General features: G+C 36.1%; 2 protein-coding genes across 4 annotated transcripts; both read right to left on the reverse strand.

Moving 5' to 3' along the window:
• Positions 1–158: 158 nt before the first annotated feature.
• Positions 159–26,373, reverse strand: LOC122141722 (gastrula zinc finger protein XlCGF7.1-like). 3 transcript variants are annotated; one of them, XM_042749739.1, is made up of 3 exons: positions 26,242–26,373; positions 2,847–3,055; positions 159–1,354 (listed from the first exon to the last, which is right to left on the reverse strand). In XM_042749739.1, exons 2-3 carry the CDS (start codon positions 2,995–2,997, stop codon positions 747–749), a joined length of 759 nt encoding a protein of 252 aa, XP_042605673.1. In that variant the 5' UTR covers positions 2,998–3,055; positions 26,242–26,373; the 3' UTR covers positions 159–746. The 3 variants fall into 3 exon arrangements, with proteins under 3 accessions (XP_042605673.1, XP_042605674.1, XP_042605675.1); XM_042749740.1 differs by lacking the exon at positions 26,242–26,373 and adding an exon at positions 25,951–26,081; XM_042749741.1 differs by lacking the exon at positions 26,242–26,373 and adding an exon at positions 14,919–15,039 and having other exon boundaries at positions 2,847–2,919.
• Positions 13,579–15,059, reverse strand: LOC109076774 (gastrula zinc finger protein XlCGF7.1-like). The gene is made up of 2 exons (XM_042749735.1): positions 14,919–15,059; positions 13,579–14,511 (listed from the first exon to the last, which is right to left on the reverse strand). Exons 1-2 carry the CDS (start codon positions 14,965–14,967, stop codon positions 13,706–13,708), a joined length of 855 nt encoding a protein of 284 aa, XP_042605669.1. The 5' UTR covers positions 14,968–15,059; the 3' UTR covers positions 13,579–13,705.
• Positions 26,374–27,039: the final 666 nt, after the last annotated feature.

Genomic DNA, 27,039 nt, shown 5'->3' on the forward strand with positions numbered 1-27,039 from the left:
GAAAATTATCCGAATAAATGGTGGATGAAATCACAATGCTGCGTGAACTCAACCAATCAGCATGTTTAGAGCCCAAGTCCCGCCCCCGAAAGTTCCCTTTGAAAAAGTACTACCTCGCGGGGAATTTTTTTTTTTACCCAGAACTTTATTTAGATCCTGGTTTCTGCTGTGGAAACACACCGAGTACCAGCCCAAAGTTCCTAGTTCCTGGGTAAAGTTCCAGCAGTGGAAACGAGGCTTATGTGTGTGCGTTACAGTGCAGCAGCGCATTAGATTAGAACAGCGATTAATTGACCTGTACAATAAGTTGTTTAAAACGTGCATTCTCCCGTTCAATTTCGAGCATCCAGTAATATCATCACACATGTCTTGTGGAGCTTTCGGAGTATACATTTATTTGACATTTTAACTGTTTGGAAACGGAGCATAAATGTGGAAGTCCTTCAAAGGTTTATTATCCTGTTGTGCCCTCTATAGGACCAACGACTAGTCAACATCGAGCTTAGAGCGTCATGGCACAGCATTGAAGTCGACTCGTCGATTAGTCTGTGCAACCCCTACTACTGACTTTGAATGTTTTTTTTGTTATGCTTGAGTAGAGAAGATGAATGAGTGAAACTCTTCCCGCATACAGTGCAGTGATACGGTTTCTCTCCAGTGTGGATCCTCTCATGTGTTTTAAGGTCTCCTGACTGACCGAATCTCTTGTCACAGAGTGACACTTGTAAGGTTTCTCTCCAGTGTGATCATCTCATGGTTTTCAAATTTCCTGACCGACTGAATCTCTTGTCGCAGTGTGAACACTTGTAAGGTTTATCTCCAGTGTGGATCCTCTGGTGCAGTTTCAATTGATCAGCTGTAATAAATGTCCTCTTACACTCAAAGCACATATATTCTCTCACACCAGTGTGTATCTTCTGATGAACTTTTAAATTCTGCAAATGTGAAAACCCCTTTCCACATAAAGAACATGAATGTGGTTTCTCTTTTGAATGTACTTTCAGGTGACCCTTCAGGTTTGAAGCCTTAAAAAATGTTTTTCCACATTGATCACATTCATGCAGTTTCTCTCCAGTGTGGATGATCATGTGATCCTTAAGGGATGATGATTGTGTGAAACTCTTCCCGCACTGATCACATGTGTATGGTTTCTCTCCAGTGTGGATCCTCATGTGAATCTCAAGACTATGTTTGTTTCCGAGACTCATTCCACACTGAGTGCAGGTAAAAGATTTCTTGTCTCTACTTTTCTTTAAATCTTTCTGTTTGGTTTGAGAGCAACTCAAAGGTTTTTCTCCAGTTTTGACATGATGTTTCTCCTCCTCTTCATTCAGTTCTTCATTCTCCTCGTTTTCTTCAAACAATTTTAAAATAAAAGTTAAAAAACACATTTTTTTAGCAAATCACAAAGAGAAATGTGAAAAGAAGACATAAAAATGAACCCAGATGTAACAGTGCAGAGTGGACAAGTGCTATACAAAATATTTTGATCATTTTTATACATTTGTATAAATGATATGTCCCTGAATCTTTACTGGAGTGATGTACATTATTCTTCCAGTTATACTTAATAATAATAATTATTAAACATTTTAAAACATTAGACACAAATCCCATGTTTCTATAGTAAGAACCCTTAAGGCCCCGATATACTTCAAACGAAGTTCATTTTCGTTCTTCGTTTCGGGGCAAAAAGAAGTTAGAAAAGGCTGAGCGACGGTATGCTGTTAACGAACTTTCCAACACCCCCGCGCTGCTGGAGGCGGGGTGTAGATTAATGTAAACATGTGTCACGACGCTCGCGTGTATATACCCTAAACACAACAACGATGAAATGAAGAAGTGTAGACAATCTAGGTGTGAGACCGGCACCAATGGTCAGAATATTATAGACAAAAGAATAATGTTTAGCAGCAATTCAGAGTCAAGTATAATGTTTGCAATACAAAAGAGCCATAATCAATCCTTTATGGGAAGTGTGAATGTCTCATAGTCTGAAAACTTTAGCATGGTGTGGGAAAAAAAAATATTGGAATCAGTTTGTTGCTTTATTTATTAGTGTTCATTTATTTTATTAAACTTGATAAATTGTTTTGATAAAAACAAAGGTTTATTATTGTATAGTCGTTTGGCATTTCATTTACTGTATACCCTTTAAATTCGCTTATTGAAAGAACAGCAGCAGTATGGTGTAACATTTATTTGAAACATGTATTTGGTGCTTGCTACCTTATATCTTTACGCTTTCCTTTCATTCTTTTTATGGCTTTGGAAAACTTGTCTCGGATGTTTCTCTGCTTCGCTTTTTTTGCATAATTCCGGGTCGTCGACACCAAACTTCGTTGCTATTTTTTTCTAGGAATGAAATACTACATCTCTACATCTTTAAAGTCTGTCCGCGGGGTGATCGTACAGGTGTGGATACATTTGAACTCCACAGAATGAGGAACGAACGGAGAAAAAAAATTGCACTTCAAAGAAGGTGGAGTTTCAGAACACACCCGCCGATTGCGTAACCGCCACGGACCAATAGAAACTCAAAGGTGTTTAGGAGCAGAAACAAACTCCCCTAGAAAGTTCGCTTTGGTGAGCCGGTTCGAACTGCCAAAACGAACTCAAAATGAACTTCATTTTGGCCTGATTTTGTTCGAAAAATGACTTCATATTAGTTTGTTATTCAATTTCATTTGAAGTATATCAGGGCCTTTACTATTTGCTGCTTCAACAATATTATTGCACAGCTCTATATATCTTTCCTATCACAACAAATCAAAATATGACAAACTGTTTAAAGCTTTATAACCGTAATGTTCATCATCACTGAAGAATCAAGAATAAACACCAACCTGTTTGTTTTTCAGTGTGTTTGATTCTGCAGGGTTCTGGATCTCTCATCTTCTCTCTGTCCTTCAATAAACTCTGTCTCTGCATATTTAACTTCTTCCTGATGCTTTGATGCTTGTCTTCACTTGTAGACTGATGGGAATATTCCAGCATTTATTGATGAACTGCAGTGGGAGGAGCTTCACTGAAGGTGTGATTGTTGTGGGAGTAGCTGCAATGTAAACAGTGTTGTGAACTGAGAGGGGACCCATGTTAACTGCATACACTCCTGACTAATGGTTGCATAACTTTATAACTATTATTAACACACAAGTAGTTCTTTAACTGGTCAAATAACCCAGCACAAGACAATGTATGCAACTCAAACTATTTGTAATTTGAGCTACTAGCTAATAACCAGACAGCCTAACAGTCATTAACCCTCTGAGGTCTGGAGACGTTTAGACATGCCCTGACATTGGTGCTTTTTCAGTTTCTCAGAAACATCTCAGTGGTTAAAGTCTGTATTCACTGTAATTCATGTTTGTGTTTTTGAAAAATAAGGTTTATGTGTTGTAAGTGAAAAAATGTTCTTTGTTTTTTTTTCCTCAGTATAAGGTCATAAAACACAAACAGAACTTTTAAATCACAAGACTGGATGAGAGTGGTGAGAACTAGTTTTTAATACAAAATTATGTGAAAATCACCCTGTTCACTCATTCACAGTTACTGATTTAACTTTTGTAAGACATGATTTGTGTTAGAAAGGCTGTATGTGAAGGAGTGGGCAATGTCCATGAATATTTTGTGATTCACATCTGAGAGACAAAGGGACCTCCCATAATGGGCCATCATCAGGTTTACTCCTGTTTCTTTTATATAGTACTGTATTATATTACACAGAGCATGAAAACATCCTTGCATTATACGACATTTAGATGCAATGCATCATATTTCAAAATGTTTCATTGGTTTTCAAACATTTTATTCTTGCATTATAGTTTGGGAAAAGTCTAGTTAGTAAAATGTGTTCAAGTTTGTCATAACGTAAAAAAAATGTAAGTAAGCAAAAGCATGTTTTGATTTTGGCATTGGTGGGAATGTAAAGACAGACAGCAGACATTTAATTGTTTGATCAAAATTATTGCAAAAGACAATTTAGTAGTGGCTGATATTGGTAGGATCATGTCACAGCATCTCTACTAAATTCTTTATCCTTTAAAAAGAATAAATCCATAAGCGATGTCTGATTTTGGAAACTATCAGAGGTGTAGATTACGCAGTGGACGCTGGGGATGTGTTCCCCTTATTTTTAAAATATCAGGTAAATTCGTCCCCCGCACTTTTTCGTCCAAGTGTGTTCGCATAGAGGTTTTCAAGAGCTGGTGTGAATAAATATAGATTTAAACTCAAAGAGACAGGATAGTCTGCGCATGACCTGATATTTTATTCAGACCCAGTCACCCAGAATAAGGTGAGATGAACATAGAGGAGCGCTAAACACTCATGGAGTGTGTGTTTCATTCATACTCGAAGCCGGAGGGTGCTCTCGAGCAGAAAGTTGAACCAGGAAAATGGACAAAAAACCTTTGGGAACATGAAGGCATTAAACATACGATTGTGGCAATATATGGTTTATTTGTTTTTCAAGTCATCTCAAGGTAATAAATATAGTATATGAACAATGCAATGTCAATTGACATAGCATTTATTTCAGTATAGAAACTATTCGCCTTACACACATTAACAAATCATTATTTTTTATTATTGTCCAGCAGTTATCTGATTTCTAAGCCAATTAAAAGCTAGAAATTAGAGAAAAAAAAATAAAGATGCCTAATCAAAAGTTTTTGAACAGAATTTTTTTTTTTTTAATGAAGTCTCTTCTGTTCACCAAGCCTGCATTTATTTGATCCAAAGTACAGCAAAACAGTAAAATTTTGAAATATTTTTAGTATTTAAAATTTTAATATATTTTAAAATGTAATTTATTGTGATTTCAAAGCCAATTTTTTAGCATCATTACTCCAGTCACACAATCCTTCAGAAAACATGTTGATATTCTTATTTGCTGCTCAAAAAACATTCATCATAAAAATGATGTTGAATTTTGAGTTGAGTAGAATTGTTTCAGGTTTCTTTGAAGTTCAGAAAAACAGCATTTATCTGAAATAGAAATATTTTGTAAAATTATAGTGTAAATGTCTTTATCATCACTTTCGATCAATTTAAAGTGCCCCTATTATGGATTTTGAAAAAAATGACCTTTCATGCAGTGTGTAACACAGCTCCAAGTGAATGAAAACGTCCTGCAAAGTTTTAAATCTAAAAGTGCACCATGTATAAAGTTATTGTCTTTCAAATGAAAGAGTTGACACCAAGTCATGAAAACCGTAGTTTTTAAAACGAATCTTTAGCTGTTTCAAGGTGACGTCAAACTGAAACATTAGCATATTTATGCCCGCCCATTTGTTGTGCGTGCAGACCCGGGAAAAACTTGAACCTCCCCTCCCTCAAACCCTGTGGCGGATACCTGTGGAGAAGACTCTGTGCTCTGCACTGTGAGGGGAAATCCGTCAGGGCACAGTTAGGGTATGTCGAAAAACAGCAATATCTTTTCACTCGCATTTTCTAGAAATGTATGGATGTTTGTCGTTGTTATCACTTGTAGTTCTGATAAAGAATAGAGCAATACACTGGTGTACAAACTGCAGTGCTTTATCAATACGTTTCTGCATTGGGCTAACACATATAACATAGCTGTTTGGGTGTTTACCACTGAGCTGTGGGCTCAGTAATGGTGATGGGTGTTCTGTTATTGACATGCGCTGCACGCAGTAGACCAATCACAACTGACTGGGTCATCGGACCTGAAAGGAGTGAAATTGTTTCCTTATGAAATTAATTCTTTGTGAAGCCAGACATTCAGGAACTCTCACAATGCAAATGCAGATGCAACAAAACAATGGGCTTTGATCTCTTTGTGAAGCCAAACACTCAAGAACTCTCACAATGATTTGATCAGATAGGAAGATCTAGAAGAAAGTTCATTTACTCTTTGGTCCCTTCACCCATCCTTTCGATCTAGAAGACATGGTCCCAGGTCACTAAAAGTTGACAGAGAAATGCCAAGAACTCAAGTTACTATTCTCACATAAAACATGTACTATATCTTCAGGATTCATGATCGTAAACTTTTCATGTTTTGTATCATTTTAAAGGTCTCTGTGCGATTGGTAAAATGGTCTCAATTTCATAGTAGTCACTTGTATTATAAGAAAGATTAAGAACTTTTGTAGAATTGTGTTCTGCTAAAAAGGGGGTGTGTCCCCCTTTAGGGGTCTGTGAGAATGTTTATCTCCAGCCAGGTGTGACCCTGATCACGGGAACCTAAAGAACCAAAAGAACTTTTATGTTTTTACAACTGATTTGAAGATTTCTTTGTTGTCTGGTCTGAATATTTAAGGGAAGTGACAAAACATTACTGGGAGATTCTGTAGTCAGATCAGCCCGTAGTGTGGAGTGTATTTCATATGCTCCATATATCTTCCTGAAGTCAGGTATACTATTATTTATTCAAAAATGTAACTGTGTTAAACACATTGTGCGTATAGAGCACACTGTATAGTTGTTTGTGCTACTACATGTGCACATGAGCTAGTTAAGTTTATTCTCTAAAACACCTGAGTGCTTTGCTATGCATTTTAGACCATGTGTCTTAAATTAGGATAACTGTTACATGTGTGACTATGTTAAATTTGTGTGCCTCCTGTGTGGATCACTTGGCCGTTCCCAATATGGCTACAGTGTCTATGTGCAGGAGCAAAGTTACCACGAGACTACAATGTGATTTACAATTACACTGTCCTTTCTAAATTGGCTTCTAATTGTTTCATTATGTAATTGACATGATACAGTTTTACCTGACTGATAATAAATTGCTATATTTGATTTATCCTAAACTCTTCTGAAATCATTATGACTAGTAAACTGTGAGGAGGCTTTTGTTACCGCAAATAAATTTCTTTATTGAATAACAGGGGCGATTCTAGGGTCAGAGCTTTAGGGGTGCTGAGCACCCAATGAGCCCCACTGCCACCACCCACCCTAAGGATATGATCAAAAGGCACACAGAGGCGTGTCATTTTAAATGTCTTTATTATTATTATTACTGGGCTTAGAAACTTTTTTAAATGACAAATTCCTTTCACAAGAGAAGCTGTATTCTCCATTGTGGGTTTGAAATAAATAAACAAAATAAAACTTTAACAACAGAGACACACGTACGCACTACACAGGTACGCAGTTTATTTGTCGCGCTGCTGTTTTTGTTTCACGCTAGCAGTTAATAAACAGAACTTCATGCGTCTTGCGGAAGAACATTGTAACCGGCGCTACTATTCTCCGTTTATGACTATGGACGAGTCACCCAGGTCCTGTGCTACTCCACAGCGGCGGCGAGCCGCCGGACTAAAATAGTCAGAAAATAAACACTTAGTATAGGTGTACCATGGTGATTCAGGACACTGACTCCAGTACTCACCGATATGGTTTCGGAATCGGAACAACTCTAGGTAAAAGGAAAGAAGTGTGAGACCGCTTTGGAGAAACTTAGTTGATTCACAACACTACATAACGGGTTCTCACTCTGCGTGTTTCGCGCTGGATGACGGTCGGACTGAAGTAGAAGAAGAGAAGAGGATGACACCATTTGCTAAGGGGGATGTTTTCATTTTCATCCTTAACACTTAAACCACAAACTACGGAGTATGTTTTGGACATTATTTAACCTTGTAAAAGACGAACAAAAATTTTAGAATAACAACATTTCTTATTGCTGAAGCACCCCTAAAAAGGGTCTAGCCTCGCCCATGTTGAATAATAATAAAAACCTCTTTGTTCTCTTTCTCTGTATCATTGTTTCTACACTGGTGATTTTCTCAACTTACTTTATTTATAACAAACAAGGCCATAATCATATCTAGAACATTACATTGTTTTGAGGAAAATATTAAGACCAGACCACTATGGTAATGGTAAAGGAACTAAATAAGATTTTATTTTATTTTTTATTTTTTTGTGAAGTAATCAGTCTGAACTGCAAATTATATTTTTAGCTATTTTAAAATATGCACCCATTAAATTTTTGTTGTTTTTCTAATATATTGAAAGCACAAGACAGAAAAATGCTATTGTCGTCACAAAAATTATGAATTACATGAATCACGTAAATAACAGCCCAACTTACAATTCAAAACAGCGGAATTTGATTAAAAAAAAAAATCGAATAGTTTGCATCACTGGACATTATAGTCGAGCCGACTGTTGCTATATTAAGTAATTCTTACATTCAACATTAACAGCAAGTCAAAAGGGGGAAGTTTTCAGCTGTATAGTCTATGCATTTTAGACGCTTATGCTCGTGCCCCGTCTTTGCAATGAACGCACGTTATTGAATGATGTTTTTTTAGAGCATTAAAACTACTTGGGTAATTTCAGTGGTAGGCTATGATACATATTCGTGTATTAAACTCATAACTCGCAAACTCCCAGTGACCGCGCGCAAATATTTCTGCCCGTTTTCGCTCGTAGTCAGCCACTGCTTTTCTGCAACAGACTGAAGCTCCGCGTGAATTCAGAGCGCCTTACATTCAGCTCATAAAAGAAAAAGGCTGCAATTTTCTGAGTTTATGAGTTATTTTATGATTGTTTGGGCAGTCTCAAGCTATAGCTTAAACTTCTCAAAATACAGTTTGCTTCAGATTGGTTTTAATCTATGCACAAAAGAAATTAACGTAATCTTTATCTAATTCTAAATTTGGTGGGCAAGACAATCATTTGTTATAATGAATTTCTTTGTCCAGTATATGCGAGCATATACTGGACAAAGAAACAGCCTTTTGAGCGGGGAGTGGATTCTAACTCCTCTGATTGGCCACTGCCTTCAAGAAATCAGCAGATATGTGCTCAGTGCTGCAAAAATACGTTGTAAAAAGAAACATTTGGCGCTCTGTGAGAGCGCTAACACAACTACGTGATGACACAACTACTACTAAATGACAAATTAAGTTCACACAATCTCATTAATTAGTGCACACTTATTCTTAAGCAGCCCTTTGAGGTGTTGTGTTTTCCTCAGTGCATAACTGACATGTCACAGATATATTTTTAATCTGTAAATGTCAGTAAGTCATGCATATTCATTTTGCTGTCAGGAGTGCGCAAGCTGACGCGAGTGAACGCCAATGCTGCGCGCATGCGCACTAAACAGAATGAGCGCAATCGAATAGAAGTGCAACTATTCTGAGTAAAATATATATATTGCAAAATAAATAAATAAAAAATAAAAACATTTAAAATGTTGTTGGACATTAAATGTGTCTTTTGTAGAATTTTAAACCTACATATAAGTGTATTTTTATGATAGCAGAAATTGAAAGTGACTATTGAAGTGGCATAACTTTGCTTTGAAAAGTGGAGGGGACACCACGCAACTGGTTTCGCTAGTTTTTTTATTTAATAACCTAATTTAATTGGGGATTGCATAATGACTTATAAATTACAGAACATTTAGCAAACGCTGAGTAATCAAATAAAACTAAAAAATAAATAAATAAAAGAAAGTCATAGCATAACGTGAGGTAAACAGCAAAGGTTAGCTTTTCAAAATGAAAACAAAACAAAAAGAAAAGTAAAACTAAACTAGCTGCCGGTGACAGTGCTTGCATGCCCCCCCCAGAAGAATACCAACATGTTCACTTTCTCTGGTTTAAGAAGCGGTCTTTTACTTTACTTTAGCGTTAAAACCATCAATATTCACGTCTTTTTTTTCTGCGCACAAAATTTAGTCGGTCGCAGTCTGGAGACCTTTAATTAATAGTAAATATAACCAAAACAGGTTATTATTATTTATTTTATATGAATGTTAAAATAAATATAAGGAAAACTCGCCCACTCGATTTTGTAATATTCTTTAATTGTGTAGTCCATATGAAAAGGTGCATTTCTGTTAAAGGCACGTCCATGTGGAGATGGCGAGTCAGCGTCAGCATTCTGCATTCTTTTCACCCGACACTGACTCAGAAAGCACTAGTTTATTAATAAATAATTAAAATGTCTTTTCATGTGTTTTGTTCATAGTCACTTTGTTGGTGATTTTGTGGGTTTTTTTTTTATGTTGTTTCTTGAGCGCGGAATAGGCTCTAGCCTAATACGCCAGCCTATATATTAAAGTATGGTTAAAATATTATTATATTATTCAATTTAATATAACGAGCAACTACGTGACTAGAAAAAATCTTGAACACAGGGCAGGTCTACGTAGCACAAGGAAGCGCTCCATTTTTTTTAATAAACTGCTATAGGCCTAATGACATTACGAAAAGTGTGAGAGCTGCATGTCGTTATTGCACTGTACGAGTAATACATGCGTAAGGAGTAAAATGTTTTAGTTTTTAAAATTTGTATTATTATTATTACCCTAATGAGATTATGAAGAATTATTTGTAATGATCTGTTTTGTCCCTTTAATACGATGCATACCTTCAGCAAGATATTTATCAATTGGCCTACTTTCAAAAAGTCCCACCCGCAAATTACGTTTAAAATGGACTATTGTAAAAGGTAAATCAAATGTAAACTAGTAGGCTCCAGTTCACGTACTAATTGCTGCTAAGCTCAAATGAGTTAATGTGTTTCTTATAGCAGTAAAAATTGTCATTTTTTTTTTTTTTTTTTTTTTTTTTTTGATGTGGTTTTTTTTTTTTTTTTTTTTTTTTTTTTTGCTTTAAAGAGCAATTTTAGATTGTAATGTTATAATTTTATTATTTATTTACTAAAAAAGGACCAGCTGTCATAAAACCAGATAGAAATGCTGAGATTTTTTTTTTTATTATGGCTAGAAACTGAAAATAAATAAATCAAAAACATAAAACAATAAAATGAATAAATAAAATAATATATTTTTGAGAGAGTGGTAATATCATTGTGTTTCTATTGGTCAGTGTTGGAACTCAGCTTAGTCTGACAGTTAACCTGCTTTAGACCAGGGATGCTTTCTCGTACAACGACGTAACTTGCCGATTAACCACCATAGTACGATGCATTGTTGTTGAAAGGTGGCATCCATTTAATAATTTGAATTAAAATTTACACTCAATAGGTTGCTATTATTGCATGCTGTTTTATAATGTATTACAATACTGAGATGCAGATAATTGCCATTATTTGCAATTAGTAGTATGAATAACAGAAAATCCTGCTATTTTAACATAGTGTAAATATAATCTATAGCTATTTGCACTTATTGTAAATAGCATCCATCACTAAGAAAAAATGCTATTTTCACAGTGTAAATAGCCGCTGCCAAATGACCGTAAATTTAACGGTAAAATACTGTGAAAATGCTACAGTAAAAACCTGTTAAATGGTTTATGGTAAATTCCCCTACTATATACGGTGAAAAACTGTATTGGACTTTACATGTAATTTTAAAGTAAATGACTGTGATTTTAAGGGTAAAAAAACTGTGAAAATGCTACAGTACAAACCTGTTAAATGGTTAACGGTAATTTCCTGTAAAATTTACAAGGAAAAACTGACATTCCCAGAATTCTCTGGGTTGCATTTCAAATTTTGTTTGAATTTGATGTTTCTTCTTATATTTTTCTTATCTGTTATGTTTATTAGGGTTGTATGTTACATATAATGTTGTTAAATTAATGTTTATTGCATATTTCAGTTTAATGAGTCTCACCATGATGGTGTTTAGTGCTAATTGTGTGAATGACACTGTGCACCTTCTATGTATCTTATTATTTAAAAGCTTCTTGTGATGGGCTTCGTTTCATCACGTGACTTTTTCATCACCACCTGCTTTTGGTGGTTACCAGTGTATTACAAAGGTACAAAACAGATTTCAGTACTTCAATAAGTTGGTATATTAATATTATATCAGTTAAATTACGGTATTAAACTGTACATTTAAGGTAAAACCGTTAAACCTAAAATGGTGTTACCATATTTTTTACGGTATAAAACCGTTAAACCTAAAACGGTTACCATATTTTTTACGGTATAATTCTGGCAACCACAGCTGCCAGTTTTTTTTACCGTATATTTTACAGATTATTTTTTACTATATATATATATACACATACAGAGCTGGGTAGTAACGGATAACATGTAATCTGGATTACGTAATAAGATTCCAAACCTCAAGTACTTAGAGTAATTAGAGTAAACTACTTTTTAAAATACTCGTAATCAGACTACAGTTACATTTTTATGGATTACATGATTACATATTGTTAACTTATGTAATTGTATATGTTCTCTAATTGACAGTTATCATGAAGTGGGTGGAGTAACATACACAGGTGTGCAATCATTAATAAAATGGCCGCTTCTCTCTTGTGTGGGTGTGCAGGCTAAACGCCAGATAATGTCTGAGTTGTAAGTCTTTTAATCCTTCGTCATGTATTACCGGTTACCTAGCTCTAATTGAGATGGCAGCACCAACACATACTATTTACACAATGGTAATAAGCTGTTCACAATTCATTGATTCTCCTAAATTTCCTTTTTTAACTTTTATATTTTTTCCTAATAAACCTGCCTCTTATATACGTTCGTGATTCTTCGAGTTTTTCCGGTGGAGAGGGTTGTCAGAATCGCGCTCAGAAGAAATCATTAATCACATTGTGTATCTTCTTGGTGAATGGAGTTCTGAGAAATCCACGTATTCAAATGTATTTCCAAGTCCACGTATTCAGATGTACCTTAACTTCACCTCAGAATGATGGGTCTCAGTTGTAATAATAATAAGTTTCATTTATATAAGTGTTCAAAAATGTCTTATTCAAACTTTGTGGAATATCAATATCCTTATATGTAATTTCTGTATTAACTGCAAATTATCAGAGGTATGGAAAAATATTTCTAACTGCGTAGTCAGCTGAGTCTGTCTCGGAGAAGTTAAACTGCACGTATATTTGCTCTTTTGTGCCAGTAGTTCCAAGAACCATCAGTTAGTAAGATATTTTAGATCTCAAAAGAGGAAGAGGTCCAAAACCGAGACGCAGGCTACTCTATTTTTGAAGGTCATCAGGTATTTTTAATTATAGTCCTTCTATGCTTTAGATGACGACTCCAGATTTGAAAGCGAACCTTGTTCACTCTGCAAAAAGAGACACTCTTCTGAGACTCTGCACGACTCTCCTCTATCTTTCAAGCTTTCACTTCCATTTTTTTCCTTTGGCTTCACTTAAAGACTCATAGACTCAGACTTTTACAGATTTTTATTCAAATTCAGATACCTTTTTGAATCAGACAGAATAATTGTTTATGTTTGGTTACAATTTTTATCAATGTTTTTATTAATCCTAGATGGGTTCAATCCATCATAAATGGATTGTTATTAAAAATGTACTTACATTTGATTTGTATTTTTTTTATATCTGAAGATGGTTATTGTTATTAATAGTTTTGTTTTCAAGTTATGATTTGTAGTTTCTGTTCTCTATATTCTTTTGAATAAATTTACATATTACTGCACCTTGACCGTCTGGCTTGGATTCGATTTTGCATCACTTCTGATGTAGTTTTACACTTTAGATGTGAAAAACTCTTTCCAGATAAAGAACTTGAATGTGGTTTCTCTTTTGTATGAACTTTCAGGTGATTCTTCAGACCTGAAGCCTCATAAAAATGTTACAGTTGAAACTGCAGGTCTTGAAGATGAACTTTGTTCGTGGGGACTTAAGATGATGTTTATTTGTTAAGTCAGATTTATACAGAAGAGATTGTATTGCTTGACGCTTTATTGTGTAACATTTGGTGAGGATGAGACGTCACACCTGAAAGTGTTGGATCTGAAGATGATCTACTGACTGTGAATCTTTATGTTATGCATGAGTAGAGAAGCTGAATGACGGAAACTCTTCCCGCATGCAGTGCAGTGATATGGTTTCTCTCCAGTGTGGATCCTCTCATGTGATTTCAGATGTGCTGACCGACTGAATCTCTTGTCGCATTGTGAACACTCGTAAGGTTTCTCTCCAGTGTGGATCCTCTCATGTGATTTCAGATGTGCTGACCGACCAAATCTCTTGTCGCAGTGTGAACACTTGTAAGGTTTATCTCCAGTGTGGATCCTCTCGTGCCGTTTCAAATATTCAGCTGTAATAAAAGTCTTCTCACACTCAAAGCACATATATTCTCTCACAACAGTGTGTAACTTCTGATGTGCTGTTAAATTCTGCTTAAGTGAAAAACTCTTTCCACATAAAGAACATGAATGGGGTTTCTCTTTTGAATGAACTTTCAGGTGTCCCTTCAGGTTTGAAGCCCTCAAAAATGTTTTTCCACACTGATCACATTCATACAGTTCCTCTTCAGTGTGAATGTTCATGTGTCTCTTAAGGTTTGATGATTGTGTGAAACTCTTCCCGCAGAGATCACACGTGAATGGTTTCTCTCCAGTGTGGATCCTCATGTGAATCTCAAGACTATTTTTGTTTCTGAGACTCGTTCCACACTGAGTGCAGGTGAAAGATTTCTTGTCTCTTCTCTTCTTTAAATCTTTCTGTTTGGTTTGAGAGCGACTCAAAGGTTTTTCTCCAGTTTTGACATGATGTTTCTCCTCCTCTTCATTCAATTCTTCATTCTCCTCATTTTCTTCAATCAACTCTGAAATAAAAGTAAAAAAACATAATTTTCAGCAAATCACAAGAGAGAAATGTTAAAAGACGACATAAAAATGAACCCAGATATAATAGTGCAGAGTGGACAATTGCTATACAAAATATTTTGATTATTTTGATAATTTTTTATAAATGATATGTCCCTGAATCTTTACTGGAGTGATGTACATTGTTCTTCCAGTTATACTTAATAATAATTATTAAACATTTTAAAACATTAGACACAAATCCCATGTTTCTATAGTGAGAACCCTTACTATTTGTTGTTTCAACTATATTATTGCACAGCTCTATATATCTTTCCTATCACAGCAAATCAAAATATGACAAACTGTTTGAAGCTTTATAACCTTAATGTTCATCATCACTGAAGAATCAAGAATAAACACCAACCTGTTTGTTTTTCAGTGTGTTTGATTCTGCAGGGTTCTGGATCTCTCATGTTCTCTCTGTCCTTCAATAAACTCTGTCTCTGCAGATTTCACTTCTTCCTGATGCTTTGATGCTCGTCTTCACTTGTAGACTGATGGGAATATTCCAGCATTTACTGATGAACTGCAGTGGGAGGAGCTTCACTGAAGGTGATACTGTTGTGGGAGTAGCTGCAATGTAAACAGCGTTGTGAACTGAGAGGGGATCCATGTTAACTGCATAAACTCTTGACGAATGGTTGCATAACTATTATTAACACACAAGTAGTTCTTTAACTGGTCAAATAACCCAGCACACAACAATGTATGCAACTCAAACTATTTGTAATTTGAGCTACTAGCTAATAACCAGACAGCCTAACAGTCATTAACCCTCTGAGGTCTGGAGAAGTTTAGACATGCCCTGACATTGGTGCTTTTTCAGTTTCTCAGAAACATCTCAATGGCTAAAGCCTGCACTTACTGTGATTCATATTTGTGTTTTTGAAAAATAAGGTTTATTCAGGTTTTTTATTTTTTCTTAAGTAACTGAAATAAGGCCATAAAACACATACACTCAGTGGTGTAGTGCAGGCTATACGCAGGTTTACTCCTGTTTCTTTTATATAGTACTGTTTTATATTACATAGAGCATGAAAACATCCTTGCATTGTACGACATTTAGATGCAATGAATCATATTTCAAAATGTTTAATTGGTTTTCAAACATTTTATTCTTGAATTATAGTTTGGGAAAAGTCTAAAGTTTATGTCATAATAACATGTAAAAAAAAATTAAGTAAGCAAAAGCATGTTTTGATTTTGGCATTGGTGGGAACATAACGGCAGACAACAGACATTAAATTGTTTGATCAAAATTATTGCAAAAGACAATCTAGTAGTGGCTGATATTGGTAGGATCATGTCACAACATTTCTACTAAATTCTACACACTTGAAAATCATAGCGATGTCTGACTTTGGAAACTATAGTTCTCTTCTTAAATATGAAGTGATCAAACAACAGATTAATGAGTTAATCCAAATTTCACAAAAAGCTCATGGACAAAATTATAATACAAGTCAGACATTGCAGTGAGTTGCTGTTTTTGTCTCTTCTGAGGAAGATTTATTCACCTGTTGAGACATTTTGCTCAGATTTGATCTCAACTGAGTTTTCTTTCTGTTTTAAAGATGTTTTATGTCGATTGTTTGACTACTCAAAAAAGAATATAGGAAAATATAACAATTTGTTGTTTCTTGCTAGCTAAATTTCACATACATAAACAAATCTGTCTCTAAACCTCTTTTCTTTACTCAGAGTTGATCTACACTTGTACATGGAAACTATCCAGAGTTCTGTTCATCCCAAAGCAGTGAAAACTCCATCTCTATATGCATCATATGAGTCGCCTTTAGGTGTACATTTATTTATTTTTCCCTTTTTTTTTATTAACTTGGAAACACATCCCTTGAAAACTAACTCCAAAAAACATGGTTACTACAGTTAAACCATGGTAACCACAAGTTAACCATGGTTTTGCTACACTAACCACAGTTTAACAATGGTATTTGTAGTAAAACTGTCGTTATACAAAAAAAAAAAAAAAAAAAACCTTTACTGTAATAAAACCATGGTTCATTTTCTCACGGGATTTGTATTTGTTTATACTTTATTTCCTTTGTTTTGTTTTTTATAACTATACAGTCTTGGCCAAAAGTTTTGAGAATTACATAAATATTGGAAATGGGAAAAGTTGGTGCTTAAGTTTTTATAATAGCGATTTGCATATACTCCAGAATGTTATGAAGAGTGATCAGATGAATTGCATAGTCCTTCTTTGCCATGAAAATTAACTTAATCCCAAAAAAACCTTTCCACTGCATTTCATTGCTGTCATTATAGGACCTGCTGAGATCATTTCAGTAATCATCTTGTTAACTCAGGTGAGAATGTTGACGAGCACAAGGCTGGAGATCATTATGTCAGGCTGATTGGGTTAGAATGGCAGACTTGACATGTTAAAAGGAGGGTGAAGCTTGAAATCATTGTTCTTCCATTGTTAACCATGGTGACCTGCAAAGAAACGCGTGCAGCCATCATTGCGTTGCATAAAAATGGCTTCACAGGCAAGGATATTGTGGCTACTAAGATTGCACCTAAATCAACAATTTATATAGTTCATCAAGAACTTCAAGGAAAGAGGTTCAATTCTCGTAAAGAAGGCTACAGGGCATCCAAGAAAGTCCAGCAAGCGCCAGGATCGTCTCCTAAAGAGGATTCAGCTGCGGGATCGGAGTGCCACCAGTGCAGAGCTTGCTCAGGAATGGCAGCAGGCAGGTGTGAGCGCACCTGCACGCACAGTGAGGCGAAGACTTTTGGAAGATGGCCTGGTTTCAAGAAGGGCAGCAAAGAAGCCACTTCTCTCCAAAAAAAACATCAGGGACAGATTGATCTTCTGCAGAAAGTATAGTGAATGGACTGCTGAGGACTGGGGCAAAGTCATATTCTCCGATGAAGCCCCTTTCTGATTGTTTGGGGCATCTGGAAAAAGGCTTGTCCGGAGAAGAAAAGGTGAGCGCTACCATCAGTCCTGTGTCATGCCAAAAGTAAAGCATCCTGACACCATTCATGTGTGGGGTTGCTTCTCATCCAAGGGAGTGGGCTTACTCACAATTCTGCCCAAAAACACAGCCATGAATAAAGAATGGTACCAAAACACCCTCCAACAGCAACTTCTTTCAACAACCCAACAAGAGTTTGGTGAAGAACAATGCATTTTCCAGCACGATGGAGCACCGTGCCATAAGGCAAAAGTGATAACTAAGTGGCTCGGGGACCAGAATATTGAAATTTTGGGTCCATGGCCTGGAAACTCCCCAGATCTTAATCCCATTGAGAACTTGTGGTCAATCCTCAAGAGGCGGGTGGACAAACAAAAACCCACTAATTCTGACAAACTCCAAGAAGTTATTATGAAAGAATGGGTTGCTATCCGTCAGGATTTCGCCCAGAAGTTGATTGAGAGCATGCCCAGTCGAATTGCAGAGGTCCTGAAAAAGAAGGGCCAACACTGCAAATACTGACGCTTTGCATAAATGTCATGTAATTGTCGATAAGAGCCTTTGAAACGTATGAAGTGCTTGTAATTATATTTCAGTACATCACAGTAACAACTGAAACAAAGATCTAAAAGCAGTTTAGCAGCAAACTTTTTGAAAACTAATATTTATGTAATTCTCAAAACTTTTGGCCACGACTGTACTGTATTAATGATTTGAAGTTTTGTGCTGGTAAATAATGATATAAAAAGAAATCAGAAAAAAAGATTTGCAAACTCACTCTATATTCAACTTGGCAACACATCCCTTATGAAAACTAACCCAAAAAACATGGTTACTACAGTGTATACACACACACACATATACACACACATACATACAACATACAATACATATATACATATATATATATATATATATATATATATATATATATATATATATATATATATATATATATATATATATATTCATCAGCCTTTACTCCAGTCTTCAGTATCACATAATCTTCAGAAATCATTCCAATATATTGATTTACTATCAATGATGTTTTCTTTATCTTCCTATTCATCAAAGAATCCTAAACAAGCTGTCACAGGTTCCAAAAGATATTAAGCATCAAAACTGTTTCCAGCGCTGGTAATAAATCAATATATTAGAATGATCTCTGAAGGATCATATGACTCTGAAAACTGGAGTAACAGCTGATGAAAATTCTGATTTGCATCACTGAATTAAATTATATTTTAAAGTATATTAATTATGTATTATATATGTATAAATAACCTCTGACACGGAGAAGAGTGAAAACTCATCACACGACGGCTAAGTTACTGGTGTGTGGAGATTCTAAGAAATCCACATGGTGATAGAGATTCTGAGAAGAAGTCCACGTATTTAAATTAAACCCAAGTGTTGTTGAGAGATTCTGAGAAGTCACGCATTCAAAATGACTGAAGCCACGTATTCAAAATGTGTTCTATTCATAATGATAAGATGTTAGGCATCGGAGATAAAGAAAAGATTAAACAGAAAATGGGTAAAGATGAATTTAAAGAAATATGGGACCCGTAGGCAGTGTGAATGGGGGTGATGAAGGAAGTTAATGATCCTAAGAAACAAAAGAAATATGCACGATGGGGTGTGTTGTTTGAGGATTGTGCAGGTATTTTAACATATTGCAATTGAAGAAAAGTTTATGTGGATAAACTGGCACAAGCCGCTAGAGATGCTACACAAGATATGTGGGATTTATTAGACATAGTATTAAAGGAGCCAAGAGCAGATACAGGGAGAGTTCCTAAAATCGATGATATTCATAGCTGGCAGGAATATGCTTCAAAACTGAAAGCAGCGATTGCCAAGGCAGGGAGACATGTGACGAATGTTTCTGAAAACTGTGGTATACAGGTTGTAGCTATTTCTCCTGGGCACCTGGAGGAAGCTGAGAATGAGTGGGGCGAGTATGTGAAACTGCATCCAAAATTACCCCGCTATAGTGAAATAGATCAGGAATTGACGGAATTGACGGTGGGAATTGACTGGTCAAGTGGGGGTTTATCAATCCATGGGTGTGCGAGATTTGACTAGTATTGTAAATACATTGCCACTCATGAAATCTAACAGTACCAATTCTGAATTTTGGGATCGTTTGTGGGTAGTGGCAAGAGCCAACCGCCTAGCAGTAAAAGATCTGTATTCAATTTGTGAGCAGGTCTGCCCGTCTACATACACAGGACAGATCGTTAATCTCACCCCTCCTTTACAGCCACCAACGAATGCAGATGATTACGCAACTCAGTATAGAGTGCTGCGTACTGAAGTACAGCGTATAATTGTAAATAGAATTCAAACTTTCACTAATGTGACAATGATTAGGCAGGGTCCTAATGAACCATTTGTTGATTACACTGAGCGATTCACAAAGGCACTGAAAGAATTTGTGGCAGCACGAGGGGGGCCTGACTTAGATTCTCCAATCATGCTCCACACTGCGCAGTTAAATATGAATGCTAAATTTACACAGTTGTTTTATTCTTCACTGCCAACAAAAATTGACTGGTCTTCTTTAGTTGCATGGGGGACACGGGCTCAAGACATCGTGGAACAACAGAAAAAAGGACTGGTTGCTGCAGTTGGTCAGCCCTCTGCTCCAGCATTTCCCTGTTATCATTGCCAGCGTGAAGGTCACTACGCAAACAGGTGTCCTGATCGAAATTTAGAGTGAAATTTCAGAAAGCCTAGTTCCTCTTTTCAACAACAGCAGACACCAAAACCACTTCCTCGAGATCGTGCTAAAAATAACCCTGGTGCAGAGAAGCTTTAGAGAATACAGACTGACAGATAGTGGCCTCCATTTTATATGAACACGAAGACCCTCGTCCATTTTTACATTCTAACCTAGGAGGCCAGGATGGCTACATTCTTGTTGGCCCCCGGGTCTGCATCTCAGTAACTGTTATTAATTTGCCTTAAACAAACAAATGCATCTTCAAGGTATATCTGGTCGCAGTCTTTTCACACAGTCTCTATTGATTCCTCTAATAATATGTCCATTTGAACAGCCTTTTTGGGTGCAATTCTGGGTTGGAGAAAGCCAAGTTGGCACGGTAATGGGAGTGATATATTGAGTAAACTGGAAGCAGATGTTTTGCTGACTAGGGGTCAATTAATTAGTCAGTGTTTACCAATTCCCATACCAGTGCTCCATAAAACTGGAACTCCTAAATTAAGCCTTGGAGCTATCACAGCTAATGAAAAGGAGTCTACTGATTCCTCAGTGATACAATATTTCGCTGAGAAATTTCCAAATTTGTGGTCAACTTCTAAACTTGATGTTGGTCTTTGCAGGATTGAACCTTTGAATGTTTCAGGTCCTATACATCCTCCAGTATTCCAGTATCCTCTTCGGAGAGAAGCAGAGAGAGAGCTGCACAGGAAATTGTGAACCAGCTTCAGGAATCAGGGGTTTTGGTAAGGTGTACTTCCTCAATGAACTTACCTATGCAGCCTGTGAAAAAAAAAAAAAGATAAAAAAAAAAAAAAAAATAAAAGCCAGATGGTAGCTAGAGGTTAACTATAGACTACACCGCATTGAATGCTGTGACTCCTAAAATAACTCCTATTGTTGCTAATCTGTCAACCATTCTTAATGACATTTCTCCAAACCATCGCTATTTTAGCGCAGTAGACATAACCAATGGTTTTTGGTCTTGTCCTATCAGAGAATAAGTACAATACAGATTTGCCTTTCAATATTGTGACGACATTCTTCTCGCATCTCAAGATAAAGCACAACACTTGAGTGGACTCACTTGGTTGTTGAAAATACTCCAAGAGGCGGGTTTCCTCTTGAACAAACAAAAGGTGCAATTGTTTCAATCGGAAGTTAAATTTTTAGGTCAAAGTATAGGTCGTGAGGGAAAGAGACCTCTTCCAGACAGGGTCATAGCCATCACTCAATTGAATAAGCCAACCACAGTTACTGGTTTAAGATCATTAATGGGGCTATTTAATTTTAATCGGATGTATATCCCAGATTTTTCTGATTTGTCTGATTTGGCTAAACCTCTAATAGAGGCTCTTAAAGGAGGCCTTCCGGGTGCTTCCCCTTTGGAGTGGACAGCAGACATGGCTGAGTCCTTTACTCTCCTCAAATCCGCATTAGCCTCCTCTTCCGCATTACATCACCCCGGCATGACAAAGACATTCCATGGTTGCACACATGTTGGGCCAAGTGCTTATAACTGTGTGCTGGGACAATGTAAAGGTGACAAAAGTTATGGCATTGTTGGGTATTATTCAACTTTGATTCCCTCTTCCATGAATGGACAGATGAATGGACAGATGCCATGTTTGATGGCATCATGTATTTTTCTTTTGAATTACTCTGTATTTTTGGTTTTGATTTAAGGAAAAGGTTGTGGCGTGTCTTTAGATAAGACTCGAGTGGGGGATTGGTGTGTGGAGATTCTACGAAATCCACATGGTGATAGAGATTCTGAAAAGTCACGCATTCAAAATGACTGAAGCCACGTATTCAAAATGTGTTCTATTCATAATGATAAGTTTCATTTCAAAAGTTAAAAATTAATATTTCATGGTAGTGATCGGTCTCATATATATATTAACAGGTTTCATTTTTATATTCAAAAATGTTTTTGGTAAATTTTATGGTATATTTCATATGTAATTTCACAGTATTTCTAACTGCGTAGTCAGCTGAGTCTGTTTCGCATATGAAGTTGAACTGCACGTATTGTTCTTTTGTATCAATATTTCTTAGAATTATCAGTATGATACTTTGAATCTAAAAGAGGAAGAAGTCCAAAATCGAGACATTAACTAGACTATTTTTAAAGGTTAGGTGTTATTAGTGATAGCCAGATGACGACTTATGTCTGGAACAACAGTATATAAGATAGACTCTGCAAAATAGAATAGGGTTTTTGACTTTCTGAGACTCTGGTCTCTCTATCTTTTCAGCTCACTTCCTCTTCTTTGGCTTCACTCGACAACTCTTAGACTCAGACTTAGAACTCTTACAGGTTTTTATTCAAATTCAGATACCTTGAAATTCAGATACTTTGATACTCTGATACTTTAATATTTTAATACTTAATATTTTGGTAATTTTGATTTAAAACAAATAACTGTTTATGTTTAAATTACAATTGTATTAATGTTTTGATTAATAATGGTTGGGTTCAATCCATCATAAATGGATTGTTATTAAAAATGTACTAACATTGGATTTATATTTTCTATATTTGAAGGTTGTTATTATTATCCAGAACTTTATTTCCAAGTTATGATTTGTGGTTTCTGTTCTCTATATTCTTTTTAATAAATTTACATATTACACCTTGACCGTCTGAATTGGATTAAATTTTGCATCAGTTACCAAAGATCTTAAACATAATGAACCAAATGCACATTGATGGACTTTCTACCATCTGTTCTGCAAAATGTAAACAAATGTATATTTCTGCAAGCGTAAATATTGTGGAAATATCAATAATAATTGTGTCTAGGCGAAGGCATTCCTCCTGGAAAAGAGCTAACGCGGATTTGGAGGGTATTCATTTCATACTCTGTGACAGCTTATTCAATGTAAAAATTATACATTGTACTGAATTTATAAGTTAAATGTACAACAAACTGGTAATGTCATGGTGGTATCATGTACTGTAATCGAATGTAGCCTAAGTTATATCTGTTGAACCGTAGACAGCACACGCGGTGTTTATCTAATAAAGATTTTCATTGCTAGCAAACAATAGCCTTTGCAGTTTTTCTTTTAATTGACTGTAGATCCAAAGCCACGTTTTCAAAATATAAAATGGATACTCCACCCCAAAATGAAAATTTTGTCATTAATCACTTACCCCCATGTGGTTCTAAACCTGTTAAAGCTTTGTTCGTCTTCGGAACACAATTTAAGATATTTTGGATATCTTGGATGAAAACCGGGAGGCTTGAGACTGTCCCATAGACTGCCAAATAAATAAAAGTGTCAAGGTCCAGAAAAGTATCATCAGAATACTCCATCTGCCATCAGTGGTTCAACTGTAACGTTATGAAGCGACATGAATACTTTTTGTACAAAAAAAAAAAAAAAAAAAAAAAAAAAAAAAAAAAACACTATTCAACAATTCGTCACCTTTGTGTTCTTACAAGGGATACATCAAATCAACCAGAGAGTTAGATGCAAATACCTATTTTTTTGTGCTTTGCTCCCTATTTCTGTACATTCTGTACACATTTTTGGCACAAACACTAAAACTGAAATCTTTTTGGGACTGTAATAATACCACAACAAAAGAAGACTCTTTGCCTCGCACTGCAAGCAGCTTACATTCCAGAGACGGGAAAACACAGCAGCCCACATTCAAATAGAAGAGAAAGAAAATGCCTCCTGTTGAATCTACTTGCAGCATGAACTGCCATCAACTTCTACAAAGGATTGCGATTCTTGAAACAAAATTACTTGCTAGACTTCCAAAACAGGCGGAACACTCAGCAGACCGTCATCATGGACCCCTTCAGCATACAGCCGGCGAGTCCCATGAATCTAGTGAATCTCAACAGTTTATATCTATATTTATATCTTTATCTAGGAATAAGTGTAAAATTACACCATTCTTAGAATTTTGACACACTTAAGACTAAAATTTTACTCTGAGCGGCTTTATACAAACGGCCCCTGGTTTTTGCTAGCGAATCGCTTGAACTGAATGATTGAAGTCACGAGTTTGAATCAATTGGAGCGGTTCCAGCATAAATGATTCACTTGACTGATTGGATTTGTCTGTTCCTCCGCTTTTCGCGTCTTCAGCCATTTTTACATGACCCTCAGTACTACCACTGGCTTAGCAAGCTAGTTTTATACTGAAATAAGAGAAAAAATAATGATGTTTACAAAGAAAATATTGATATTTACATTCCAAAGATAACATCCAACACAAATCTATGAACATATTCAGATGAGGTAACCAGTTTACTGCGAACTAGTAAAACACTCTATACATCTAAAACACATCTAAATATAGGTTAGATGGAAACATTGTGCATTATGATCAGGTTTGTAACTTATTTCACTATATTTGAAATAGTTTGAGCTGCAGTTCAGTTGGTGACAGTTCAATTGGAAATCAGTTGAAAGCGTCCAGTCATCTCATACCACTGAAGTGAATGTTCAATTTTTCAGTATATTTTAATAAATACTTGAGAAATGATTGTTGTATCTGTTTGTATAAGTCTATATAGGGTGTTATTGTTTTTTATGATTGTATGTGTGTGTATAGGGTGTTCATAAATGTTTTAATCAAAATTGTTGATGTGGTTAAATTTTATCATTTGATCAGCTGAACTGTGCTCGTATGTTTTAAACACTTCGGCTTCTTAACTCAGCTCATGTATTTCTTGATAGCGTGCAGTTTTCTAGAGTATTTCTTTAACTTCTCAGGTAATATAAATGGTGTGACCCATTTCAGGGACAAATTAGTATTCGCTGGATATTGATAAGGACATATTTTTTGTCCACCGGCCACTGTGGCTGCTGGATTTCAAAATCTACCAGCCACTCAATGTTTTTACCAGCCACTTTCTTGTTTTTAACCGACAATGTGTAACTGCATGTGAAAATTAATACTACAAGATCTACAATACTTAAGCAGTTTATTTAATCTCAAGTCTCAGTGAAATGCTGACATTTTCTCTTTCAGTGATGCTCAAAAATGCTGCCTATCTAGGTAGCTTACTAGGTTTTGAAACAGCCGACTCTTGCTGAAGTAGCTCATTCTCTCAACTCTACACTGCACTCAACTTTTTTTAATGCACAGAAACATTTTTTGCGATATTCTAAACAGTTTTCGTACGCATTAATAATGTTGTATTTAATTCCAAAGGAAACCCAGACAGCAAGCAGATTCGGTGCAGATCCGGCCCACATGGATTTCACGCGGGCCAGATGTGGGCCGGATCTGGGCCAACATTATGTTGCTGTCTGGGAAGGAAGCACCAGTATAAGGGGAAATTATTATTATTTTTTTTTTGTGGTTGAGGGAACACGTGTGGTAAAGTCCCCTGTTCAACACTGTATCACTGACAGAAATCTTGGCTCGCAAACTTTTACGCCGTCGACAAACGAAGGGGTTTTTAATACATCGTTTTTACGCGTCTCGTCACGCCAGAGCTGTCAAACATGTGTAGCGATACAATGTTGTTTCTACAAAAAATACTGAACATCGTAACAACTTACTAGCCACAGAGCTAACTTCTGAAAAAGGACTTGAAGACTGGAAATAAAATGCATTCCCCCGGACATCAGTTATTAGACACAGATAATACTGTTTGTTAGTTTGCTTATTATGCCGTTAAAAACAATAAGATAAACACAAACTGTCCATATAATCTAAAATGTTGCAGAATGCTGGAGGAGAATGAACTTACCGGGGTTTGACAGAGACGTGACATTATGCGGAAATGTGTGCGCGATAACAAATTCAACTCTTCACGCGATCTTGTGTATCATGAGCGCGTGCTATAAAACGTACTGTAAATAAACAACAAATGTATCACTCCGCCAGCGGCACTAACTTCAGCTGCAAACACTGTACTGGGAGCAACGCCGCCGGTAGGTGAAGCGAGTTTACCCGCCACAACACAAAATCATCCGCATTTGGCTGGTGGCAGGTGCTAATTTCCATCCCTGACGCGAAATGTCGTGAACAGCTAACTCACCTCAGAAGACTCCACGACCAAAGCTTCGGCAGCTCTTGATGCCTCGTCAGGCGATGACTTAAATAACAGCGCTTTGCACAAAGGTACCTGGCTTTACAGACAGACTTCGATGTAGAAAACTTCTCTCTTTCTTCTTCGTTGACGTTTTATGGCGGTTGGCAAACCAGCTTTAGGTCCGTTTACCGCCACCTACTAGGATGGAGTGTGGAACCTCTCTGTTTCAAAAAAGAAAGAGATTTAATGGCGGTTGGCAAACCAACGTAAAGGGTGCATTCCCGCTAAGTTACCTACTGGAAAGGAGTGTGAAGCGCACAGTGAATATTAAATTTAGAAACAAGAGCTATACATTTTTTTTTTAAATAAATAACAATAATAATAATGATAATAATAAAAATCCCCAGAAAAAGACACCGGTATCCTAAATAATCAATCCAGTTTCCTTTAATTAAGTAACTAAGTCGCGATACATTCTTGATTGTTTAGGTCCATCAGCTAACAAAACCTAGCAGGGTTCCTCAATTAGTTTTCGCCGAGGGCCACTAACCTATATATATAAATTATCATTATTATTACAATTATTATAAAGGTGCTGGTCAGAATATCATCAAAAAGTTGATTTCACTAATTCAATTCAAAAAGTGAAACTTATATATTATATTCATTCATTACACACAGACTGATATAGTTCAAATGTTTATTTCTTTTAATTTTGATGATTATAACTGACAACTAAGGAAAATCTCAAATTCAGTATCTCAGGAAACTAGAATATTACTTAAGACCAATACAAAGAAAGGA

This window comes from Cyprinus carpio, chromosome B22 (genome assembly GCF_018340385.1).
Source record: "Cyprinus carpio isolate SPL01 chromosome B22, ASM1834038v1, whole genome shotgun sequence".
NCBI classification, from domain to species: Eukaryota; Metazoa; Chordata; class Actinopteri; order Cypriniformes; family Cyprinidae; genus Cyprinus; species Cyprinus carpio.